General features: G+C 54.2%; 1 protein-coding gene across 7 annotated transcripts in view; it reads right to left on the bottom strand.

The window, feature by feature from the left end:
- Positions 1 to 1,545: 1,545 nt before the first annotated feature.
- Positions 1,546 to 20,431, bottom strand: part of SPIRE2 (spire type actin nucleation factor 2) — a 34,753-nt gene continuing 15,867 nt past the window's right edge. For 5 of the 7 annotated variants that reach the window (XM_047846313.1, XM_047846315.1, XM_047846316.1 and 2 more), the window contains 13 exons: positions 17,696 to 18,052; positions 14,599 to 14,679; positions 14,307 to 14,471; positions 13,473 to 13,559; positions 13,108 to 13,231; positions 12,851 to 13,020; positions 12,051 to 12,240; positions 10,780 to 10,901; positions 7,428 to 7,562; positions 7,231 to 7,298; positions 4,117 to 4,144; positions 2,924 to 3,039; positions 1,546 to 2,591 (listed from right to left, as the gene is read on the bottom strand). In XM_047846313.1, the coding sequence (XP_047702269.1) occupies positions 2,369 to 2,591; positions 2,924 to 3,039; positions 4,117 to 4,144; positions 7,231 to 7,298; positions 7,428 to 7,562; positions 10,780 to 10,901; positions 12,051 to 12,240; positions 12,851 to 13,020; positions 13,108 to 13,231; positions 13,473 to 13,559; positions 14,307 to 14,471; positions 14,599 to 14,679; positions 17,696 to 18,052 (1,866 nt within the window). In that variant the 3' untranslated portion in view covers positions 1,546 to 2,368. Of the gene's footprint in view, positions 2,592 to 2,898; positions 3,040 to 4,116; positions 4,145 to 6,530; positions 6,854 to 7,230; positions 7,299 to 7,427; positions 7,563 to 10,779; positions 10,902 to 12,050; positions 12,241 to 12,850; positions 13,021 to 13,107; positions 13,232 to 13,472; positions 13,560 to 14,306; positions 14,472 to 14,598; positions 14,680 to 17,695; positions 18,053 to 20,431 lie in introns of those variants that run through there. The other 2 variants (XM_047846314.1, XM_047846319.1) reach the window with 2 other exon arrangements.

Genomic DNA, 20,431 nt, shown 5'->3' with positions numbered 1-20,431 from the left:
GTGGCCAATTTATACAGGTTTTTTTGCCCCGCCTGTGGATGGAAACTTAGGGAGTCTCCACCTGCAGGAGCTTTCTCCTTTGCCTTCCACAGGAGTGCGGCCAGGTGACACTGAAATGGCAACATCAGGCCCAGCTTGAGTGGTGCCCTCCCTGAACGTACGTTTCTGCCTGTGCTACCAAAGGCGTGGTCCTCAGTAAGGAATTAGGTTGTGAACAGTTCTAGAGAAAGCGACCTGTGTTTGTCACAGTCTGAGTTAGGTGGCTCGGTGGGCTGACGGCCCCGTGTTCAGTGCCTGGGGTCCACAGGCGGCGAGCCCTGCATTGGCTCCATTCTGACTTCACCTTCAAGCCTGCCATTCAGCCCCACTGTCCCAAGACGGGTTTTTATTTCCAAATATTCCAAATATAGGTTAGAACTCTGGTTTCCCCTACTGGGAACGTGTGCCTGCACCTGCCCCCTGGCCCGTTTCCTCAGCTGTGGAATTAGAGCAATGAGGACGGTGTTCACCTCCCAGGAGCGTCTCCCCGTGGAGGGTGCTGCACAAATGTCAGCTTTCCCCTTGCTGGCTGTGTGACCATGGGCAATTCTTTACCTTTCTGTGCCTGCTTTTTTTTTTTTTTTTTTAATGTTTATTCATTTGTGAGAGAGACACACACAGTGAGAGGGGGGGAGGCACAGAGAGAGGGAGACACAGGGTCCAAAGCAGGCTCCAGGCTCTGAGCTGTCAGCACAGAACCCGATGCAGGGCTCCAACCCACAAACATCATGACCCAAGCCAAAGTCGGGCGCACAACTGACTGAGCCAGCCAGGTGCCCCTCTGTGCCTGCTTTCTTATGTTTAAACGGGAATAATAATACTCCCTGCCCATGAAGTACCTGGAACAAGTGTTGAGAGCTGGCTGTTTTTACTGGCTGTTGTAATTTAGTGTCATTGAATGTTCTGGACCCCAGCTGACGAAGTACCCTCCCCTGTAGGCCCATCTGTCACAAGTCCTGTGCCTCAGGGCCTCCTCTGGGCCAGTGTGGCAAACATTAGAGCCTGGCATTGGATAGGCCTGAATTGAGATCCCAAGTGAGCTGTGTATCTTTGGCAAATTCCTTCCTCCGTCTGGAGCCTTGGTTTCCTTATCTGGAAGGTAGGATGACAACAGAAACCCCCACCCCCCCCCCCCACTCTCCCCCCACCAGATGCATGAGGCAGGCAGAGCACACAGGTGCAAACCTAAAGGAATCATGTGCCCAGAGAACAGGAGTAGCCATCTGGGGATGAGGCCACAGGGTCTCCCAGGCTGGCAGGTTACAGGCCTCAGGCTGAGCCGAATGCAGCCCTGCTGGCCAGAGGACCAAGACGCCAGATCGTGAAGCTGGGCGTCACGGGTAGGAGGGGCCTGAGCACCCCCATCTCATGCTGGGCATCCTGAGACGCCCGTGTGTGCCCAGTGCGCACCAGAGGGTGGGCTGTCCCTCCGAGCCCAGCGTCTGCCCTTGGAGAATGTGCCCACCACTGTGGCTCAATAGTCCTCACTCCACACCCCAGACAGAAGACTGTGAGACCACCTTTATTAGGCCAAGAGTGGCCTCGTGTACAAATTTACAGAGTTCCTCCCTGTACCGGGACCCCCGGCATCGCCAGGGCCCTGGAACCAGCACCATCTCTGGACCTCTGAGTCTGTGAGGATGGCAACACCAGCCATGTGGCATACCGGCTGGGGCGTGGATGCTGGGCAGGGAACAAGGAGTGAGCTTGGCCTTGGGCCTTCCAAGTGGAAGGGCGTGACACCCACCAGGAGAAGATCAGCCCACTCACGGCCTTCCCCAGTGGCCTCTGCTGCCTGGGTTCCTGCTCAGAGTGCACAGGCCAGCAGGATGCTCCCGTCTACCCGGGAACCACGGTGTCCTGTCCCAACCTGGACATCTACCCAGGGAGGGGAAGCTGCCGTGTTCTCATCCTTGGGATGGAGGAAAGAACAAAAACGGGGGTGGGGGTCTCTCCAGAGCCCCATCATCTGGGATCCACTGTTGTGTCTCCAACATGCCCTTCCCGAGTGAGAAAACCCACTCCCCATCCCACCCAAGGTCTCGCAACAGGAAACAGCCTCCCCCAGGGAGGGTCCCGCAGTGAGCCTGACCCCAAATACACTCTAGGGCCAGGACAGATGTATATAAATATATAGGCTGTGTGTATATATCGTATAAATGTATCTATATATGTATATATGTACATGCACACTTAGGAGGGCAGGCCAGCAGCTGTGCCTCAGCATAGGGAGTTTCTCAGCCAGGTCCAGGACGAGCCTGGCTCCTCCTCAGAGGTCTGGCCACCTTGAAAAGCCTCTGGCTAGGAGTCGCAGGCAGGCTGAGAGCCATCACTTGAAGTTGAGAGTCCAGGTGTTAGGGATGTACAGGGACTGGGTCTGGCGGGTGCGGCGAGGCGTGGTGTTGAGGGCGTCCACACTCTTGCGGCTGGAGCGCACTACGTCTGCCACGAAGCTGGTGCAGTCACTGCAGACGTCCTTGAGGACAGAGCCGTGGGTGTAGATGTGCGGGAATGCCTCCTCCACACTCGGCCACTGGGGCCCCTGCAGGGATCTGGAGCAGGACGGAGCCATCAGGGAAGTCTCCCTCTGGTTCCTTTCTCCATGTCCACAGCCTACTGCCCCCCCCCCCCACACACGCATCCTTCCCACCCACCCCCCGCCTCCAGCAAAAGCTCTTCCTCAAGAGGATCTGAGCACCCGGTTCAGTTTCCAGCTCACACTACTTAGCCCCCAGAGCTCTCTGAGACATCCCTTTCTGGACAAGTGCCTTGGACTTCTGTGTCCTGGCAGTGTCCCAGCAAACCACCCCACCCACCCCAGCTCCTGTATTACTCTCGATGCCTGATCACCACAGTGACCTCAGCAAAGGGCAAAGGAACGCACTGGAAGGCATCTCTTCTCTGGGTCGGCGTCGTTTTGGTAGCTGACACCCTCTGAGGACTCTCAAAGCCCAGCGTGTAGACAGGAATGTGTGCAAACTTCTTAGAAGGCATCTTCATCTACAACACAGAGGGAGATGTGGACAAGGCTACCCCGACAGGGACGGCCGGGGGCACAAGCGTGCACGCGGGCGTGCACGCGCACACACACACACACACACACACACACACACACACGAGCAGCTGCCTGCTCTGGGCCTGTGGGGCGGCAGGGGAGTGTCTGCAGGGTGCCGTTGTGACCGTGTGTGCTCTCTGGATGCCCACCCCATGCCGCCCACCTGAAGGCATGTGTCTCCTCACTCGTTCCCCACACCCAACCACACGCTGCTCATCCAGACAGGCGTACCCAGAGGGCCCGCCAGCATGCCCTGCATGCAGTAGTTCCTTGATGAGTTGGAGGTTGCTCAGTGCTGAAACCGCAAAACGCAAAGGGTTTGAAAACAGTGGTGGTAAAACCCTTTTCCAGCAGGCCATGGTTCCTAGGCGGAGGTGTGGTGGGGTGACAGAGTTCTAGGTGTGATCACCCTTCTACGTTTGCACACCTGCATATACCAGACGTGCCCAGACTGCTACAAAGAACCTTTCCGGAAACACTCAGGGGAGATGTCGCGTCAGAAGGTAAGAGTCCAGGGGCACCTCGGTGGCTCAGTCAGTTAAGCATCCGACTTCGGCTCAGGTCCTGATTTCTCGGTTCATGAGCTCAAGCCCCATGTCAGGCTCTGTGCTGACGGCTCAGGACCTGGAGCCTCCTTCAGATTCTGTGTCTCCCTCTCTCTCTGCCCCTCCCCTGCTTGCTCTGTCTCTCTCAAAAATAAACATTAAACTTCTTAAAAATAAAAGAAGGTAGGAGTCTTAGAGGGAAAATGAAGGGTTTTTCTTGGCAGTAGCCTGCTAACATGGAACGTTAAAAAAAAAAAAAAACACCTACAAGGGTCTTTAAAAACTACAGTCTGGGAAACTGTAGGGATGGGTCTTGTGTGGAGGAAGGAGACAGACGAAGTGACTGGTGCACGTCTGACCGGCCAACAGGAGACAGCAGAGCCTCTGTCCCCCGGCTCTGCCCTCCTGGACAAGCCAAGTCAACCACAGGACACCCCAGATACCTGGGGCCTCGCTCAGACCCCAGACGATCCTCACCTTTATGCTGCAGGAAGTGCAGACAGCCCTGGAGGGAAAGAAGAGGGACGCGGGGTCAGCAGCGAAGAAGCCACAGAGAGACCATTCCCACCCGGCGAACTGCCCGCCCTTCTGCTAGAGACCAGTTACCTCAGTGCTTTACTTGTTTCCCCCCCCAAATCTTTTCTTTTCTGCCCCTCACAGCTGGCTTTTTCTCTGAAACATTTCGGCCTGGAGCTTTCCACGCCCTCTGCACTTGCATGTGCCTGACGCCTCCTGCCAGAGGTGCCATCTGAGCCAGAGGCGCCCCAGCAGCTCAGTCTTAAGCAGTGATTAACATCTTTTGAATCCCCACTGCTGACTTAAAACACAAATACCTTCCTGTACAAATTCAGACACTAGAGAGAGCCGTGACTGCAAATCGTAAAGCCCACCCTCCGTGGCAGACCCTGGTGACGGGTTTCCCCTTCTCTAGATCTAAGTATGACGGACAAAGATACACGCTTAAAATAAAACAAAAATAAATGAAGTGGGGTGTTATGCATACTATTCTATAAAGATACATCTGGGGCTCTTCTCTGCATTAGGACAGATGGTCCAAGTTCATTTTTTAATTTTTTTTAACTTTTTATTTATTTTTGAGACAGAGAGAGACAGAGCATGATCGGGGGAGGGGCAGAGAGAGAGGGAGACACAGAATCGGAAGCAGGCTCCAGGCTCTGAGCCATCAGCACAGAGCCTGACCCGGGGCTCGAACCCAGGAACCGCGAGATCATGACCTGAGCTGAAATCAGATGCCCAATCAAATGAATCACCCAGGTGTCCCTATTTTAGAGAGAGAGAGAGAGAGAGAGAGAGAGAGAGAGAGAGAGAGAGAGAGAGAACGCTTGTGTGCTGCAGAGAGAGGGAGAGGGAGAGAGAATCTCAAACAGGCTCCAGGCTGAGCGTGCTGGGTTCCATCTCACAACCTGAGCTGAAATGAAGAGTCAGACAGTCAACCACCTGAGCCACCCAGGTGTCCCTTGTCTTTATCTTTGAAGCATACTCTTTCTTGGTTTAGGGTTTTAGATTGACAGTTTTTCAGTCCATCAGAAACGCTGGTTTACTGTCCTCTTGTTCTCAGTGAGAAGTCTTTATTTGCTGGCTGATTTTAAGAATTTCTCTTTATTACTGGTTTTGATCAATTTGATTAATAAGTGCCTTGGTATGATTTTATTCATGTTTCTCATGCTTGGGATTAAGTTTCTTGTAAGTTTATATTTTTCATCAAATTTGGAAAACTTTTTAAGCTATTATTTCTTCAAATACTTTTTCTGTCCCCCCCCCCTTTTTTCTTTGGGGACTTTAGTTACATCTATATTAGGCTTAACATTAACCCACAGGTCATTGAGACCATTTTCACTTTTTAAGTTATTTTTTCTCTGGAGCGCCTGGCTGGCTCAGTTGTCAAAGGATGGCACTCTTGATCTTGAGGTCATGAGTTTGAGCCCCATGTTGGGTGTAGAGATTACTTAAATAAGTAAAACTTTTTAAACATTCTAAAAAAATAACATTTTCTCTCAGTGTTTTCATTTTAGGTGGTTTCTATTGCTTGGTCTTTGAGTTCACTAATGTTTTCTTCTGCACATTCTTCTGGATGTTCAATCTGCCGTTAATCTAATCCAGTGCAATTCCAAACATTCATCCAAACATTCTAGTTCCAGGTCTAGAACTTTGTGTCTTTTTATCTTTCATGCCTCTAATTTTTTGAACATATGAAATAGTTTAGAACTTCAGAACTGCTAATTCGAATGTCTGTGTCAGTTCTGGGAGTCTTTCTTTTTTCTTTTCTTTTTCTTTTTTTTTTTTTTAAACAGTGAGAGAGAGTGAGCATATACGTGCATGTGAGCAAGGAAGGGAGGGGCAGAGGGGGAGAGAGAGAATCCCAACCAAGCTCCACACTCAGCACGGAGCCGAGTGCAGGGCTGGATCCCATAAACTGTGAGATCACAACCTGAGCTGAAATCAAGAGTCGGATGCTCAACCAACTGAGCCACCCAGGTGCCCCAGTTCTGGGCGATTTTGACTGATTTTTCTATCATGGGTCGTATTTTCTTGCTTCTTGACATGCCTGATAATCTTTGATTGGATGCTAGACATTTTCTCTTGCTGAGTGCTGGATAAGATAGTTAGGAATAGTTTGGTCCTTTCCAAACTATTTCCAGGTCTTGCTTTTATGAACTTTTAGGTTTGGAACAATGCTCAGTCTGGGGGCACTTATTCCCCACTAGTGGAACAAGACCTTCAATGGTTCGTGAATTACAACATTTCCACCATGGCTGGTGGGAACACACACTACTCCTAGTACTGTTCCTTGAAAGCTTTAGCACAGGGTCAGTACGCTTTTTCTGTAAAGGGTCACAGAGCAAACATTTTGGATATGGCTAAATGAATAATAAACAAATGGGTGTGGCTTTGTTCCAATAAAGCTTTATTCACAAGGCAAGGAGTAGGCCAGATTTGGCCTGGGGGCCGGAGTCTGCCAGTACCTGCTTCAGGATGATTCTTTCCCAGCCTTCAGGAGCTTCCTTTGCTTGTATGTGCTGATTGGTCCCCTACTGAACACTCCAGGACAATCTGCTGCAGGCCCGAGGCTTGCCCTGGGGACAGCTCTCCCCCGGCTGGAAATCTGCACTAAGACCACCGGCTGCCTTGGTCCCTCTGGCTTCTCAGCTTTACTTCCTCCAGTCAAGGAGCTGAGTGGCCTCTGGACTGTGACCTAGAAACTCCAGGCAATTGAGGCCATCAATGGGCTCACCTGTCTCCTTCCTGCTGTTGCCCGATAGTCAATAGCTTGAAAACTGTTGTTTCCTGTTCTTCGGGTTCTTTACTTTTTATGGGTATTTTTGGTTGTTTCAGGTGGAAGGTGCCTGTTCTGATGCCTGTTACCCTACCTTGGCTGAAAATGGAAGCTGGAAGCCCCTTAGCTATTAACATGAACTTACGAATGAGAAATTAGTGTTCTGTAGTTGCACTAGCCACACTGCATGAAGAAACATCCCCACAATCACAGGAAATTCTACCGGACAGTGCTGGCTTAGAAAGCTTACTGCTCCCCCCGTGTTACTCACAGCCAAGGTGCTTACACAGGCTTACCTCTTGCAAAAGAGACAGGTGGGTGGCCAGGAGAACAGCGGGAACTTGGCTCGGCAACAGCAACAAATCTGTCAGTGAAGGACCAGATGAGTTAGTCCTGCGTGGTGAGGGAGCAATCCAGGGTCCAGGCTGCCTGGCCCGCCCTCAACCCAGGGCTCCTGCCTGCTGAGGGAGCAGCTGGGTCCGGGCCACCTCACCTTCCCCTTCCTGAGACTGCTGACGAGCTCCTTGTTCTGCAGGAACTTCTCCATCTCAGCCTTTACCAGCACACGGCGCACATCCATCACTTCCTCCACGGTCAGAGCAAGGCTCTCCACGGGATGGCTGAACTCCTGGGGATAAAAGGGTCAAGGGGTCAGTGCTCCTGAGGCCTTGAGGGACGAGGCCTTTCAGGAGTCTGTCCATAAGGGTCTCTCTTCTCTGAGGACTCTGGAATCTTCCTGGCCTCAGTCTCCCCAAACCTAGCAACTTCCTAAAACACCCCAGCCTTCAGCTCATCTACTGCTGGGACCCACACACGCTACTCCCGTCACCTGGTCCGCACCCAGCCTGCTGATGACCACATCCCTCTAGCATCCCCGCCTCAGTTCACGGTGCTCTCCAGACCAGAAACATCTGCCTCCCACCTCGTTCCCCACCTGCAAACACACACCACCACCGGTCGCAACCATCCAGAGGCCCCAGGCCCACCTCCCCTCCTTCTGAAGCCCTTCACCCCAGAGCTCTCTCTCCCCTGGCGGCTGAAGGCCCTAGGCGCCTCCTGCATGCTGCCTGACTCGGTGCTCACCACCAAGCCTGCCCATCTGTAGGTGGTATGTGTCCCGCCTGCCACAGCCACCTACCCCTTTGGGCCACCACAGTGACTGTGCCTTGTTCTGCCCACCCTCCGGAGGGGTTGCTCAACTCCTCTCCTATAAAGTGGGTGTCTTCCAGCTTCATTGAGATAACACACAAAGTCCTTAGCGCCACGCCTGGCACCCCAAATTATTAGCTACGGAGATGAGGCATCAAGAGGGGCGGCCCCCCACGAGGGGGCCACAGAGATGGGGGTTGGGATGCGTGGTTTGTTTCTTTCACATTGCTGGTGGATTATCCTATTTAGGGTTGCTCCTGTTGGGAGCGGAGACCAGCAGGTTGCTCATCAGATTGGCCGTGAGTACGTGTTCAGGGCAGAGATGGGTGTGGAGGTTACATGAGGTCTGACAGCCAAACGTCTCAGAAAGCACTCCTGACATCTGTGCTAAGAAGACACTTATGGGGGTGCCTGGGAGGCTCAGTCAATTAAGCGTCCGACTTTGGCTCAGGCCATGGTCTCACGGTTCATGGGTTTGAGCCCCACGTCAGGCTCTGTTGTCAGCAGAGAGCCCGCTTTGGATCCTCTGTCTCTTTCTCTCTCTCTCTCTCTCTCTCTCTCTCTCTCTCTCTCTCTCTCTCAAAAATAAATAAACATTTAAAAAAAGTAAGAGTGGAGCACCTGGGTGGCTCAGTCAGTTGAGCATCCGACTTCAGCTCAGGTCATGATCTCACAGTCCGTGGGTTCGAGCCCCGCGTCGGGCTCTGTGCTGACGGCTCAGAGCCTGGAGCCTGTTTCAGATTCTGTGTCTCCCTCTCTCTGCCCCTTCCCCGCTCATTCTCTGTCTCTCTCTGTCTCTCAAAAATGAATAAACGTCAAAAAATAAAAAAAGAGTACACTTATATAGGGGGTGCCTTGGTGGCTCAGTTAGTTAAATGTCCGACTCTTGGTTTCGGCTCAGGTCATGATCTCACGGTCCGTGGGTTCAAGCTCCGTGTCAGGCTCCATGCTGACAACGTGGAGCCTGCTTGGGATTCTCTCTCCCTCTCTCTCTGCCCCTCCCTGCTTGTGATCTCTCTCTCTCTCTCTCAAAATAAATAAACTTAAAAAAAAAAATACACTTATGGGACTTGCCATTTTAAAATGGGCCTCCCCACCCTGAATACTTAATTAAAGGAATACATACGTGTCCCCCAATTCCTTGACTTCCCTTCAAGAAGTGGCCTTCCTCTTTCCCTGCCGCCCTGAGTTAAGCAGGGGCTTGAGTGCACTCACAATTCAGCCCCACCCGTACCCACCGCCATGGCCGAGGGAGGCATCGCTGCTTTACAAGAGGGGCTGAAGACCGCCCTCACCCGTGGTGGCCCAGCAAGTGGACTCTGGGGAGCTGCCAAAGCCTCACACGAGGACCACACCCATCTGTGAGTGTCCACGCGGCGGAGGCACCTCGTGCTGAGCACCAGGTCAACCTAATTACTGGTGATGACGACGAGACGCGAGGGGAGTGGGTCGGCCTCTGTAAAAGTGACAGGAAAAACCCCGTACGGTGGTTGGTTGTAGTTGTGTGGTGGTTAAGGACTACGGCAAAGAGTGTCAGGCCAAGCAGGTCGTCAAGGAAAGCTTCCAATGCAAGAAATGAGCAACTAAAAAACGTGGCCCTTGTTCCTCCCACAAAAAAATAAAGAAAAGTGGGCCTTAATCCCCATCCCCTGAGGATGTCCTCAGTGACTCACTTCTAATGAACAGAGAAAGCTGGAGATAGCAATGAGTCACTTCTGAGACTTGGTCATGAAGACACTGGCTTCTGCCTTGCTGTTTCTCAGACCACCAGCTCTGGGGGAAGCCAGCCCCCATGCTGTGAGGACACCTGACAGCCCTGTGAAGAGGTCCACGTGCAGGGGAAGCTCGGCCTGCCGGCAACAGCCACAGGAGAAGCCACCTTCCAAGAGCCCCCTGCGGGGAGGCCCTGAACCAGGCCGCCCAGCCGAGCCACTTCTGGATTTCTAACCCTCAGAAGCTGTGTGAGATAATAAGTGTTTGTTGTTTACAGTTTTCAGTTCTGGGGTAATTTTTAATGCAGCAGTAGATGATACAGAACTTGGTTGGGGAGTATCAGTGGTAACACTACCTTATAATTTTAGGGCACTTTTCAAGGCAATTTTAACGTGTGTTCTCATTTAAGCCTCTTGACAAAACTTCAAGGAAATGGTGGTAACGACATTGTTGACATCCGGATGCCCTGTGCTCACCAGGCACTTCACCTGTCATCCCTCTGATGAAAGCATACACCAAGGCTCAGGTCCAAGGAGGGGGGCGGGGCTCAAAATACCAGCAGGTGTTAGCTCCTCCCAGTTACAAGTCAGATAAAACCCACCGCTGAGAAAGCCCAGATGCAGAGGGTAAGCAGCGTAGTGCCAGAATCATGACCCTATAAGATGCTGTCACATCTCGCTGCCTTCGGGCACAGAGCTCCAGTCTCTCGTCTGTCCTAACCCCCACAGGGAACTAAGAACTTCAGATGTCCCTAGTCCCCTTAGCAAGGTCCTTTCTTTGGCCTTGGGGCTGCAGTTCCCAGAAGCCCCAGAAGGGAGCAGCAAAGACCAACCTCAGATTTGGTGGCTCTGGAGCAGACCTAGCCACACCCACGGAAGGAACTGCCCCACCCCTGCTGGGCCCTGTCCAGGGGAGAGGTGAGGATAAGGGCCCAAGAGGCGCCCCCACCCAGCACCCTGGACAACAATGCCTCCATCACTCACCAGCCACAGATGATTGGTGTCTGGGGCTGCAGAAGCCTCCGGCCGGTCCTCTGCTGAGCCCAGGTCACTGTGTGGTAGAGAGCTAGGGTCAGGCTGGACCTGGACACTTACAGGGAAGGAACCTAGAGTAAGAGCACAGGAGCCCCGTCAGGACAACCAGGCAGAAACTGCGTGGGAGGGCTGTGCCCAGGGGGTGATGGAGACGGCTGGTCAAGCAGTAGGGGGCCACGGGGGCAGTAATCAAGGAGAAGGTCATGTCGAGAGCACGTCAGTGTGGCAGGCTCAAGGGACACCTGCAGGGGCCCCATATCTTATCCCGGCGAACGAGCCAACATCAGGAGCCGCATGGCCGCCAAAAGTGAAGGCAGATGGCAGCAGTCATGCAGGAAGACGTCACTAGTGCCACTCGCCGCACTTCACGCAGAGAGGGGTGGAGCAGGACGAGAGAGGCAGCTCTGAGTCTTCAGGACACTTGTGGGGGGACAAGGACAGTGAAGTACGGAATTGGCCTGGCCTGGACCTCTTCGCTCCAGAAAGTGCATCAGCTACCAAGCTGGACCACCTTGAGACTGGCAAGAGAACAGGGGGGCTCAAGATAACGCTGGGAGCAGAAAGGGTGGCCTGGCCACGTATAGTAGGAAACAGTGGATGGGGGAAGATAACCCCATGTCCCGTCAGCACGTTGTGGAGCACAGCCCTTCAAACAGTGGGACGAACTGACCCTGTGTGGCCAGTAGGAGTTTTCTGTCCTCTGTGCTGAACAGGGAAACAAAGTGACAAGTCAGGTTCTAGAGTGGGGGGTGTGGCACGGCCCATCTGGCTCACTGCGGACAAGTTTTCACTGATCAGAAAAAAAAAGACTAGAAGGATCCGTCAATCATCTATCTGTCCACCTAGCTATTTGTCTATCCATCCATCCATCCATCCACCCATCCTCCATCCGTCCAATTTTCTTTTCATATACCAATGTATTACTAGTAATGATCCCTGAGTACTAGAGTCATGCGAATGTTTTAAAGTTTTTTAAAAAGTGTTTTTATAATAAATGTGGATTACTGATTTAATAAGAAAGTTTTCAAGTTAAGAAAGTGGGGGATGCCTGCCTGAGGCAATGAGGTAAGTCCGGGCTTGAACTTTAAACACCCTTCTTGCAGGTATGACCTCCCTATACCCTCTGGATGCTGCCTCCTCAGGAAGACAATGGGACCAGGCCAGGACATGGTGCCCACAGAATAGAGTCAAGGGAGAAGGGGGTGAGAGCCACCACTTGCCCTGCTCCTGGGTGCTTGGCCTCCAGGCGTGCATGCTGCCCGTGCGGGGCCGGGATGATTCCAACCCTCCTTGGGGCTGAGTGCCTGGCTGCAGGCCAGAGGCCACTTCGCTCCGGAGCTGGACCAGGTCATGCTCCGAGAAAGAGCGGTCCCGCTTCAGTGTCACCTCCCCACACGGAGACTCTTCCTCCTGTGGACACACCAGACCCAGCCCTGACCACCAGCGCCTCCTGCCTGTCCCTGGACTGAGGCATAGGACACAGGGGGTGCTGCTGGACCCACTGAGGCCATGGGGTCATCCTCTACTCACTGCCCAGCCTGACTACCCTCTAGCATAGTGGAAGGCAAGTGCCTCGAAAACCAACCCCTTCGCTGAGGCCTGTGGAAAGTCCTGAAGGTGACAGGTCTGGTGTCAGGTGCGGCCCACCAAGAGAGCTACTGCCCTAGGTCTCCCTGAGCTCAGTGGGCAGTGAGGGGATGACAGAGGGCCACAATGAGACACACCGGCTTTTCACATCAGCCAGGGGGCTGCTCAGCTTCCCAGCCCCAAGATGATGAGACACGCCCACTCCAGCCCTTTTTGCACTATGGGAATAGGTGGCCCAAGGCCACCGTTCCAGTCACCCGTCTGAGCCACCAAGATGGGGAAGTGTTCCCAAGTCCCACCATGTTTGCTCTCGGGACAGACCCAGCCCCACAGCAGGACGGCAGCCCCAAAGAAGAGTGCTGCCCTCAGCCCTTCTCACTTGCCCTCTTCCTCCTCCTCCCTGGCCTCTTTCCAGGACTCTGTGGGCTCTGACCTCAGATGTGTTCATCTCCTCCATCTCAGCCAAGGTGGGCGCCTTGAGCAGGACCCGGGGCCGTGGGCGTTGGGTGTTGTTCCCGGCGTCCATGACAGACAGGTTGATGCAGGAAGGGGACTTGGTGTCCCCAGAACAGGCATTGAGGATGCAGGGCAGAGAGCCAAACCCTGGGGGAGGCAGGGAGGTAGGGCAGGACAGGACAGTGAGGGGGGGGAGGGGGGAGGGGGGAGGCGGGGGAGGTATCCCATGCTCACCCCGGCCACGCCAGCGCTCGGCCCCCACCGGGCGCAGCCTCCGCTCCTGCTTGATCTCCTCCAGGATCTTCTCATGCAGGGTCCTCTGCTTTTGGGGTAAGGGGCGAAGCCTTCTCTCTGAGACCTGGAGGGAGTATGGCTCCGTGAGGGAAGGGGGTGGCACGGACACAATGGAGCAGGGAGGAACCCTGTGATACAGCCACGCCTATCAGTAGCCGGCTAGGAGGGGGCAGACGGGAAGGTGCCCTATGTGCTCTTGGGGCAGGTCCATCTCGGGACCAGCCTGCCAGCGCCTCCCTCAGTGGAGACTCCACTCTGCCCTGGGGGAGGGGAGGCCAAGAGTGGAGGCCACGCACAGCTGGTACCTGTTTCAGCGGAGGCCGGGAGCGGATGAAGTCCAGGATGAGTTCATGGGCATCCTTCTTCACCCTGGGAGGGATATCTCCATCGACCTGTTGGGGAGGATGGGGAGAAGACCAAGGCTAAGGGCTTGATACCCACATGGGCTGGGGCCGTGGGAGGGCTCTCTCAGCCCTGAGCAGGGCCAGGGCCTCACGCCAGCCCCCCCCTCAGGCCCCTCAGGGGCTGCGTGGCAGGCGTAAGGGCAGCAGTGGCACCACCATGTTCCATTCTTCACGTGGAAATGAAGGCCAGTGACACCCCAGACAGGGTCGCCAAAAGAATGGAATAACTGGCACATTGAGAATTTGTCAAGTGAGGGGCGCCTGGGAGGCTCAGTCAGCTAAGCGTCTGACTTCGGCTCGGGTCACGATCTCATGGTTCGTGGGTTCAAGCCCCGCGTCAGGCTCTGTGCTGACAGCTCGGAGCCTGGAGCCTGCTTCGGATTCTGCGTCTGCCTCTCTTTCTGCCCCTCCCCTGCTCTCTCCCTCTCTCTCAAAAGTAAATAATAAACGTTAAAAAAAGTTTTTTAATTTGTCGAGTGCAGCCAGCACAAGGCAAGAGCCGTGTAAACATAAGATGGGGCAACTCGCAGCCTCAACTCCTGCCGCTGGTCCTCTGGAACCCTCCATGCATCCCCTCTCCCTCCCTGCCCTTGTCACACCGTGTCCCTGATGTCACACTGTGCCCAGTGACTTATGGGAATAAGGGCCACGTCCGCCTGTGCACATTTAAACACCTGGCTCAGTAGCCACAAGCGGGCAGAAGGCCGCTGGCAGGCCCCTCCCCCACCAGCTCACCATGACCTTGCGCAGCTTATAGTTCCTGGCGCGGATGTCCTGCATCAACATCTCGAAGGGGGTGAGCTGGAACTCGGTGGGCAAGGGGTTGAACTCTCGCTCCTGCACCTTCTTCAGCTTCACTCCGTGGCGGAGCTCCCGCATGAGCTGGACCCACAGCCGGGCCTGGGCCCCCGAGAAGACGAGAACGGCCCTCAGCTCCAGCAGGGCTGCCCCAGGCCCTCCAGGCACAGACCCCGGGGTGTGGGGGCTGAGCCCAGTGCTCCGGGTCAGGAGCGGAGCCACATCTTACCCAGTCTGTGTGTCCCAGGTTGTCAAGCTCCGCCAGAGGCTTCTCTACCTGCAGTTCATCGTCCCGAAGCTTCTGCAGCATCTGCGCGTCCAAGAGAAGGTAAGAGAATGGTAGCCGCGGGGATATGGGCCCCTGCCGGTCTGTCCGTCTGGGGACATTTCCTTCCCAGTGCACTACTATTCCACCAGCTGGAAAAGGGACAAGCGGCCATTTTGGCCAAGGCTTTGGGCTCAGAAGGATCTAGAGAAACCAAGCCATTAGCTTTGGAACCACACGGGACACTTGGTATCCCGTCAGCTGTCTCTGGCAGCTTCTCCTGGGCAAGGGCAAGGGTTAGAGTAGAACACTCGCCTGGCACCCACATAGAACTTTCTGGTTCGCCAAAGAACCTGCACCCTTCTCTCACCTGATCCACACAGCCCAGGGAGGCACTGTGTCCTCCAGAGATGGCGGACGCAGGGGAAAGCCCTGTTCTCCCCCATCTGTGAAGTGTTCCCAGTCTTCCTTCAGCTCCAGCTCCCAGGGCACATACACACCCACCCGCTTAGAACACCCATGGTCGCCTCTCGACACGTGATCCCAGCTGGAGTTTTACATTTATCTGTTTCTTTGACTGTTGTCTGTGCTATTGGCTCCAGAAGGCCAGAACCTCGTTTATGTTTCTGGTTTTTTCTCACCTTAGTATTCCTGCTCCTAGCACAGCATGATGGACGCTAAGTCTTAAATGACGGTTGAAAGGATGAATGGATGGCTGGATAGATGGGTGGGTGTGTGGACGGACAGCTGAATGGGTGGATGGATGGGTATAGGGGTAAGAGGGTGAGTTACTCAGCAAGTCCTGGGAAACAGACATGGGTACGTATTTCATGACGTGGGGGAAATGCCGCCATCGTGGTGAGGGCCAAAGAAGGACATCAAGGGTTGTCGGGTAACTGTTCTGTGCTGAAAATTTGGGAAGCTGCTACATTCCCTGCCTTCATTGCCCTGGATCTTGGCAGCAGCTGCAGCCTCTGTCCTCACCAACTCTCCTACCCTAGAGAAGCATCTAACCTTTAGCACACAGCTCCCACCCCATCCCCCCAACTAAGACAGAACCGGTTACCCTGGCTTTCACCCCAAGCTACTTGCTAAACTGCTTTGGGACGCTCTAGAAAATGCTGCCAAGTCTCAGAGCGGCACAAGGTGTGTAATTCTAAAAATAGACCTGTGCGTGATGTGGCAGTCCCTGTGGCGAAGGGCATGAAGTGTGGGACTCTCATCCCTCCTGCAGTTTCTACCCCTGTCCCTGAACAGGCCGTTTCTTCCTAAAATGCCAGCCCAGATGTGTCCCACCGACAGACCCTCCTCTCACTCCCCGTCACTACCAACTCCCTGGACATCTCCTGGGTCAATTACTTGGAAGTCTAGAGATGTTTGCTCCTGCTAAAGAAAGAGCTTCTATTGTCTGCATAAGGAATTGATCTTAGCAACAGAGCAGGTGACTTCAGAGCAAGAAAGACAAAAGCATTAAGACCCATCTGGGGGTGCCTGGGTGGCTCAGCTGGTTCAGCCTCTGACTCCAGCTCAGGTCATGATCTCACAGTTTGTGAGTTCGAGCCCCACATCGGGCTCTGTGCTGACAGCTCAGAGCCTGGAGCTGCTTTGGATTCTGTGTCTCCCTCTTTTTCTGCTCCTCCCCCGCTCGCACTCTTTCTCTCTCCCTCCCTCTCAAAAATAAACAAACGTTTAAAAAAAAGACCCATCCACTAATTGGTGCATTAGAAGAACATCTCCAAGGGGTGCCTGGGTGGCTCAGTCGGTTAAGCCTCCGACTTAGGCTCAGGTCACGATCTCATGGTTCATGGGCTCGAGCCCCGTGTCAGGCTCTGTGCTGACAGCTCGGAGCCTGGAGCCTGTTTCAGATTCTGTGTCTCCCTCTCTCTCTGCCCCTCCCTAACTCATGCTCCCTCTCTCTGTCAAAAATAAATAAACTTAAAAAAAAAAAGAAGAAGAAGAACATCTCCAAGATGCCAAGGAGGAGTGGGGAGGGGAGATGGGGAGTGGGCAGAGGAACTACCCACCCTTGGGCCATCAACTGGGCTGCAGATAAGGGCCCAGTGGTGCAAGCACATCTCTGACTTGTCCCAGGCTGGGTCCCAGGCCCCATCAATCAGAACAATCCTGAGAACCTCCTCAGGCCCAGAGCTTCGGGGAAGTTGGTCAGGGTGGAACCAGGGACCAGCATCAGTCAATTTCAAAAAGCTTCTGCCACTGCCCTGACCTCTACAAAGTCTGCAGTTTCTCATTTGTGACTGCTGATGGGAGGCAGGAGTCCTTGTGCCAAGACCCCTGCTTCGAGGAAACAGGTCAGGTCCCACCAAGGGGAAAGCTGGAAAGTTGAAGAAAGACTGTCAGCTACTAATTCTGAGACCACGAAGAGACAGGACAGGCCTGGGGAGACCCCAGCTCTGCCTGTACTAGCTCTGGCTTGGGACAAGGGGACACCTTTCAGAGCCTCCGTTTGCTTATCTGCAAAAGGCAACTGTCACTGAACTTCCTACCTCCCCCAAACTCCAAACACCTGGGTGCACTGAGCTACAGGAAGCGGTGCCAGTTAGCACCCGTTTCCAGAAGAAACCAGCACAGGGGAGGACAGCCAGCCCCATGGGAAGATCTAAACATGAGGAGGCAACAGGAAGAAGGGCCCGGGGCCAGAGGCTGGGAGCAGGTTCCTTAACGTCCCTGAGCCTTAGCCCCTTCCTGTGCGAAACCGGTTACAAAGTAGGTGTGAGGGTTGAGTTAAAACCTGCAGAGCATCTAGGACGGTGCCCACACTGAGTGCAGACAGTGAGGCCAGTTTATTCAGAGTCCTGCACTGAGGACTTCCACTTCCTTTGGAGAGACAGAGGGACCAGTGCGTTGGGTGGGGTGGGGGGGTGAAGAGGGCCACAAAGGTACCTCGGTGGCCTCTTCCCCCTTTCCTGTGATTCCTCCCACTTGCGCACCACCTGGGGAGGCCACTGGCTCGTGCCCCGCTGCCCCTCCACCTGCTCCACCCCTGGCCTTCAGGGAGCCCCCCCACGGGAAGCCCCTCCTTAGCACGTGCTCTCCCAGTCACCTCCTTGGCCTCCCGGACCCTGGCCAGGAAGGCCCGCAGCTCCAGCGTCTCCACGAAGAGGGCGCGGCACACGGCCTGGTAGTGCGCCTGGGCGCCCCGCGGGTCCGTCAGGCGCGCCGCACAGAGCCGCATGGCCTGGGCGAAGGTGCGCACGGCGCGGGGGCCGCCCTCCGCCTCCTCTTCCTCCTCCGGGCCCCCGTAGCCTTCATCCGCAGCCCCGCAGCCGCCGTCCTCACAGTCGTTGTTGGCCATGAGGTCGATGAGCCGCTCCAGCTGTGGGCTCAGCTCTCGCTCCTGGCTGTCGTCCAGGCCCCAGTCCAGCGCGCGGTAAATGGCAAAGCCCAGGGACTGCACCATCTGCAGGACAGGGGCCCAGAGCGTCATGGGGGTGGGGGGGTGGGGCAGGGGGGGAGAGCAGCCGCAGGGGTCACGGGACAACCCGCCCAAGGTGACAGCACAGCACAGCCTCTAACAGCCAGCTGGCCACACGGCCATGTGCCAGGAGCCAAGCTGACACGCCTACGATGGCCGAGCCGCTCCCCCAACAGCACAGCCCCCGTGGGAAGCAGGTGGGCAAGTCGGCCAGGTCTTACAATCAAACATGCCGTCAACGTGAGAAGCGAGGGCCACTCCTCTCCCAGGAGGGAGTCTAAGGAGGAGTCTAAGCAGGAAGAAGGAAAGACACATCCACACAGGGCTGGTCCTAGAAAGGCCCAAGCACCCAAACCTGGGATGTCTGAATGTCTTCAACTGGCAGATGGCGACCAAAGCCGACCCATCGTCACAGCGGGGTACCGGGCAGAGGCCCGGCGGATCAAACCGCACATGCTCGTCTACACCCACGGTAAACACAGAACAGAGGAACCAAAGCCTCTGTGCTGCGTGCTTCCATTTACACGAAACTCTAGGTGAGGCTGATCTACAGCCACAGAAGGCAGGGCAGCTGAGTGCTGAGGTGGGGACTGGAAGGGACACAGGAGCTTCTGAGCCAATGGTACCGGGGACACGGTGTGCACTGTGTTTGCCAGAACTAATCAAGCTCACTGAACGCAAAGTAAACCCCAGTCAATGTGATCTGAAAAATACACAACCTGGGGCACCGGGGTCGCTCAGTCGGTTGAGGGCCCCACTCTTGATCTTGGCTCAGGGCAAGATCTTGTGGTTTGTGAGTTCGAGCCCCGCATCGGGCTCTGAGCTGACAGTGCAGAGGCTGCTTGGAGTTCTCTCTCTCCCTCTTTCTCTGCCCCTCCCCTTCCTGTGCTCCCTCTCTCTCTCAAAAATAAGTATTTAAATAAATAGACAATCTAATCAAATATTAGCTTTTAATGTAACATACCAGTATATTTTATTTTTTTTAATTTGAAAAAAAAATTTTTTTTTATTTTTTTTTTATTTAAAAAAATTTTTTTTAACGTTTATTTATTTTTGGGACAGAGAGAGACAGAGCATGAACTGGGGAGGGGCAGAGAGAGAGGGAGACACAGAATTGGAAGCAGGCTCCAGGCTCCGAGCCATCAGCCCAGAGCCTGACCCGGGGCTTGAACTCACGGACCGCGAGATCGTGACCTGAGCTGAAGTCGGACGCTCAACCGACTGAGCCACCCAGGAGCCCCGAAAAAAATTTTTTTAAACATTTATTCATTTTTTGATACAGAGGGAGCATGAGTGGGGGAGGGGCACAGAGAGAGGGAGACACAGAATCCGAAGCAGGCTCCAGGCTCTGAACTGACAGCACAGAGCCTGACCGGGGCTCGAACTCACAGACCGTGAGATCATGACCTGAGCTGAAGCTGGACGCCTAACCGACTGAGCCACCCGGGTGCCCCAATGTACCAGTACGTTTTAAATCAGAGGACAAGGTTAGCATCCTTAATAAACGCTGCTAGAATAGTTATCTACAAATTTTAAAGTATTGACACTTGAACTCATGAAAAACGGCATCCTCTCACTTCAAAATATTTTAAACTCCACATAAATTTCAATGTGTATAAATGTAACCCGAAAAAGAAAAGAACAAAACAATACTGGCACCTGGGCGAAGGAGGGGAGGAGGAGGGGAGGAGGAGGGGAGGAGGAGGGGAGGAGGAGGGGAGGAGGAGGGGAGGAGGAGGGGAGGAGGAGGGGAGGAGGAGGGGAGGAGGAGGGGCTACCCCCGAAACAAGTGTCACAGTGACTGCAGGAGCCCAGCCAGGCATGGCCGGGGCCCACAATGCTACTGTTTGTGAGTGCTTGAAATTCTCCATAATTCTTTAAAAAAAATTTTTTTTAACACTTATTTATTTTTGAGACAGAGAGAGAGCATGAACAGGGGAGGGGCAGAGAGAGGGAGACACAGAATCTGAAGCAGGCTCCAGGCTCCGAGTCGTCAGCACAGAGCCCGACGCGGGGCTCGAACCCACGGACCGCGAGATCATGACCTGAGCTGAAGTCGGACGCTTAACCCACTGAGCCACCCAGGCGCCCCATAATTAATTCTTTTAAAAGCATATTAGCACATTAAAAAATGTGTGAGTCTTGCAGTAGGGAGACCTCTTCACTCAGCACTTCTCAATTTTACTTGGCAGGAAACCCTATTTTCACGGACCACCATTAGTAACTGGGGAATCTGTGTTCTCTGGAGGGCATCTGCCAACTGTCACTCGTTTATCTGTTCAAATGCCATCCGCACCTGACACTCCCTGCTCACAGGAACACAGCCCTGAAAAGGTCAGATCGGTTCGCACAGCAAAGCGCCAC

This window comes from Prionailurus viverrinus, unplaced genomic scaffold (assembly GCF_022837055.1).
Source record: "Prionailurus viverrinus isolate Anna unplaced genomic scaffold, UM_Priviv_1.0 scaffold_38, whole genome shotgun sequence".
In the NCBI taxonomy this organism is placed as follows: domain Eukaryota; kingdom Metazoa; phylum Chordata; class Mammalia; order Carnivora; family Felidae; genus Prionailurus; species Prionailurus viverrinus.
This window is presented reverse-complemented; position numbering and strand designations above follow the sequence as displayed.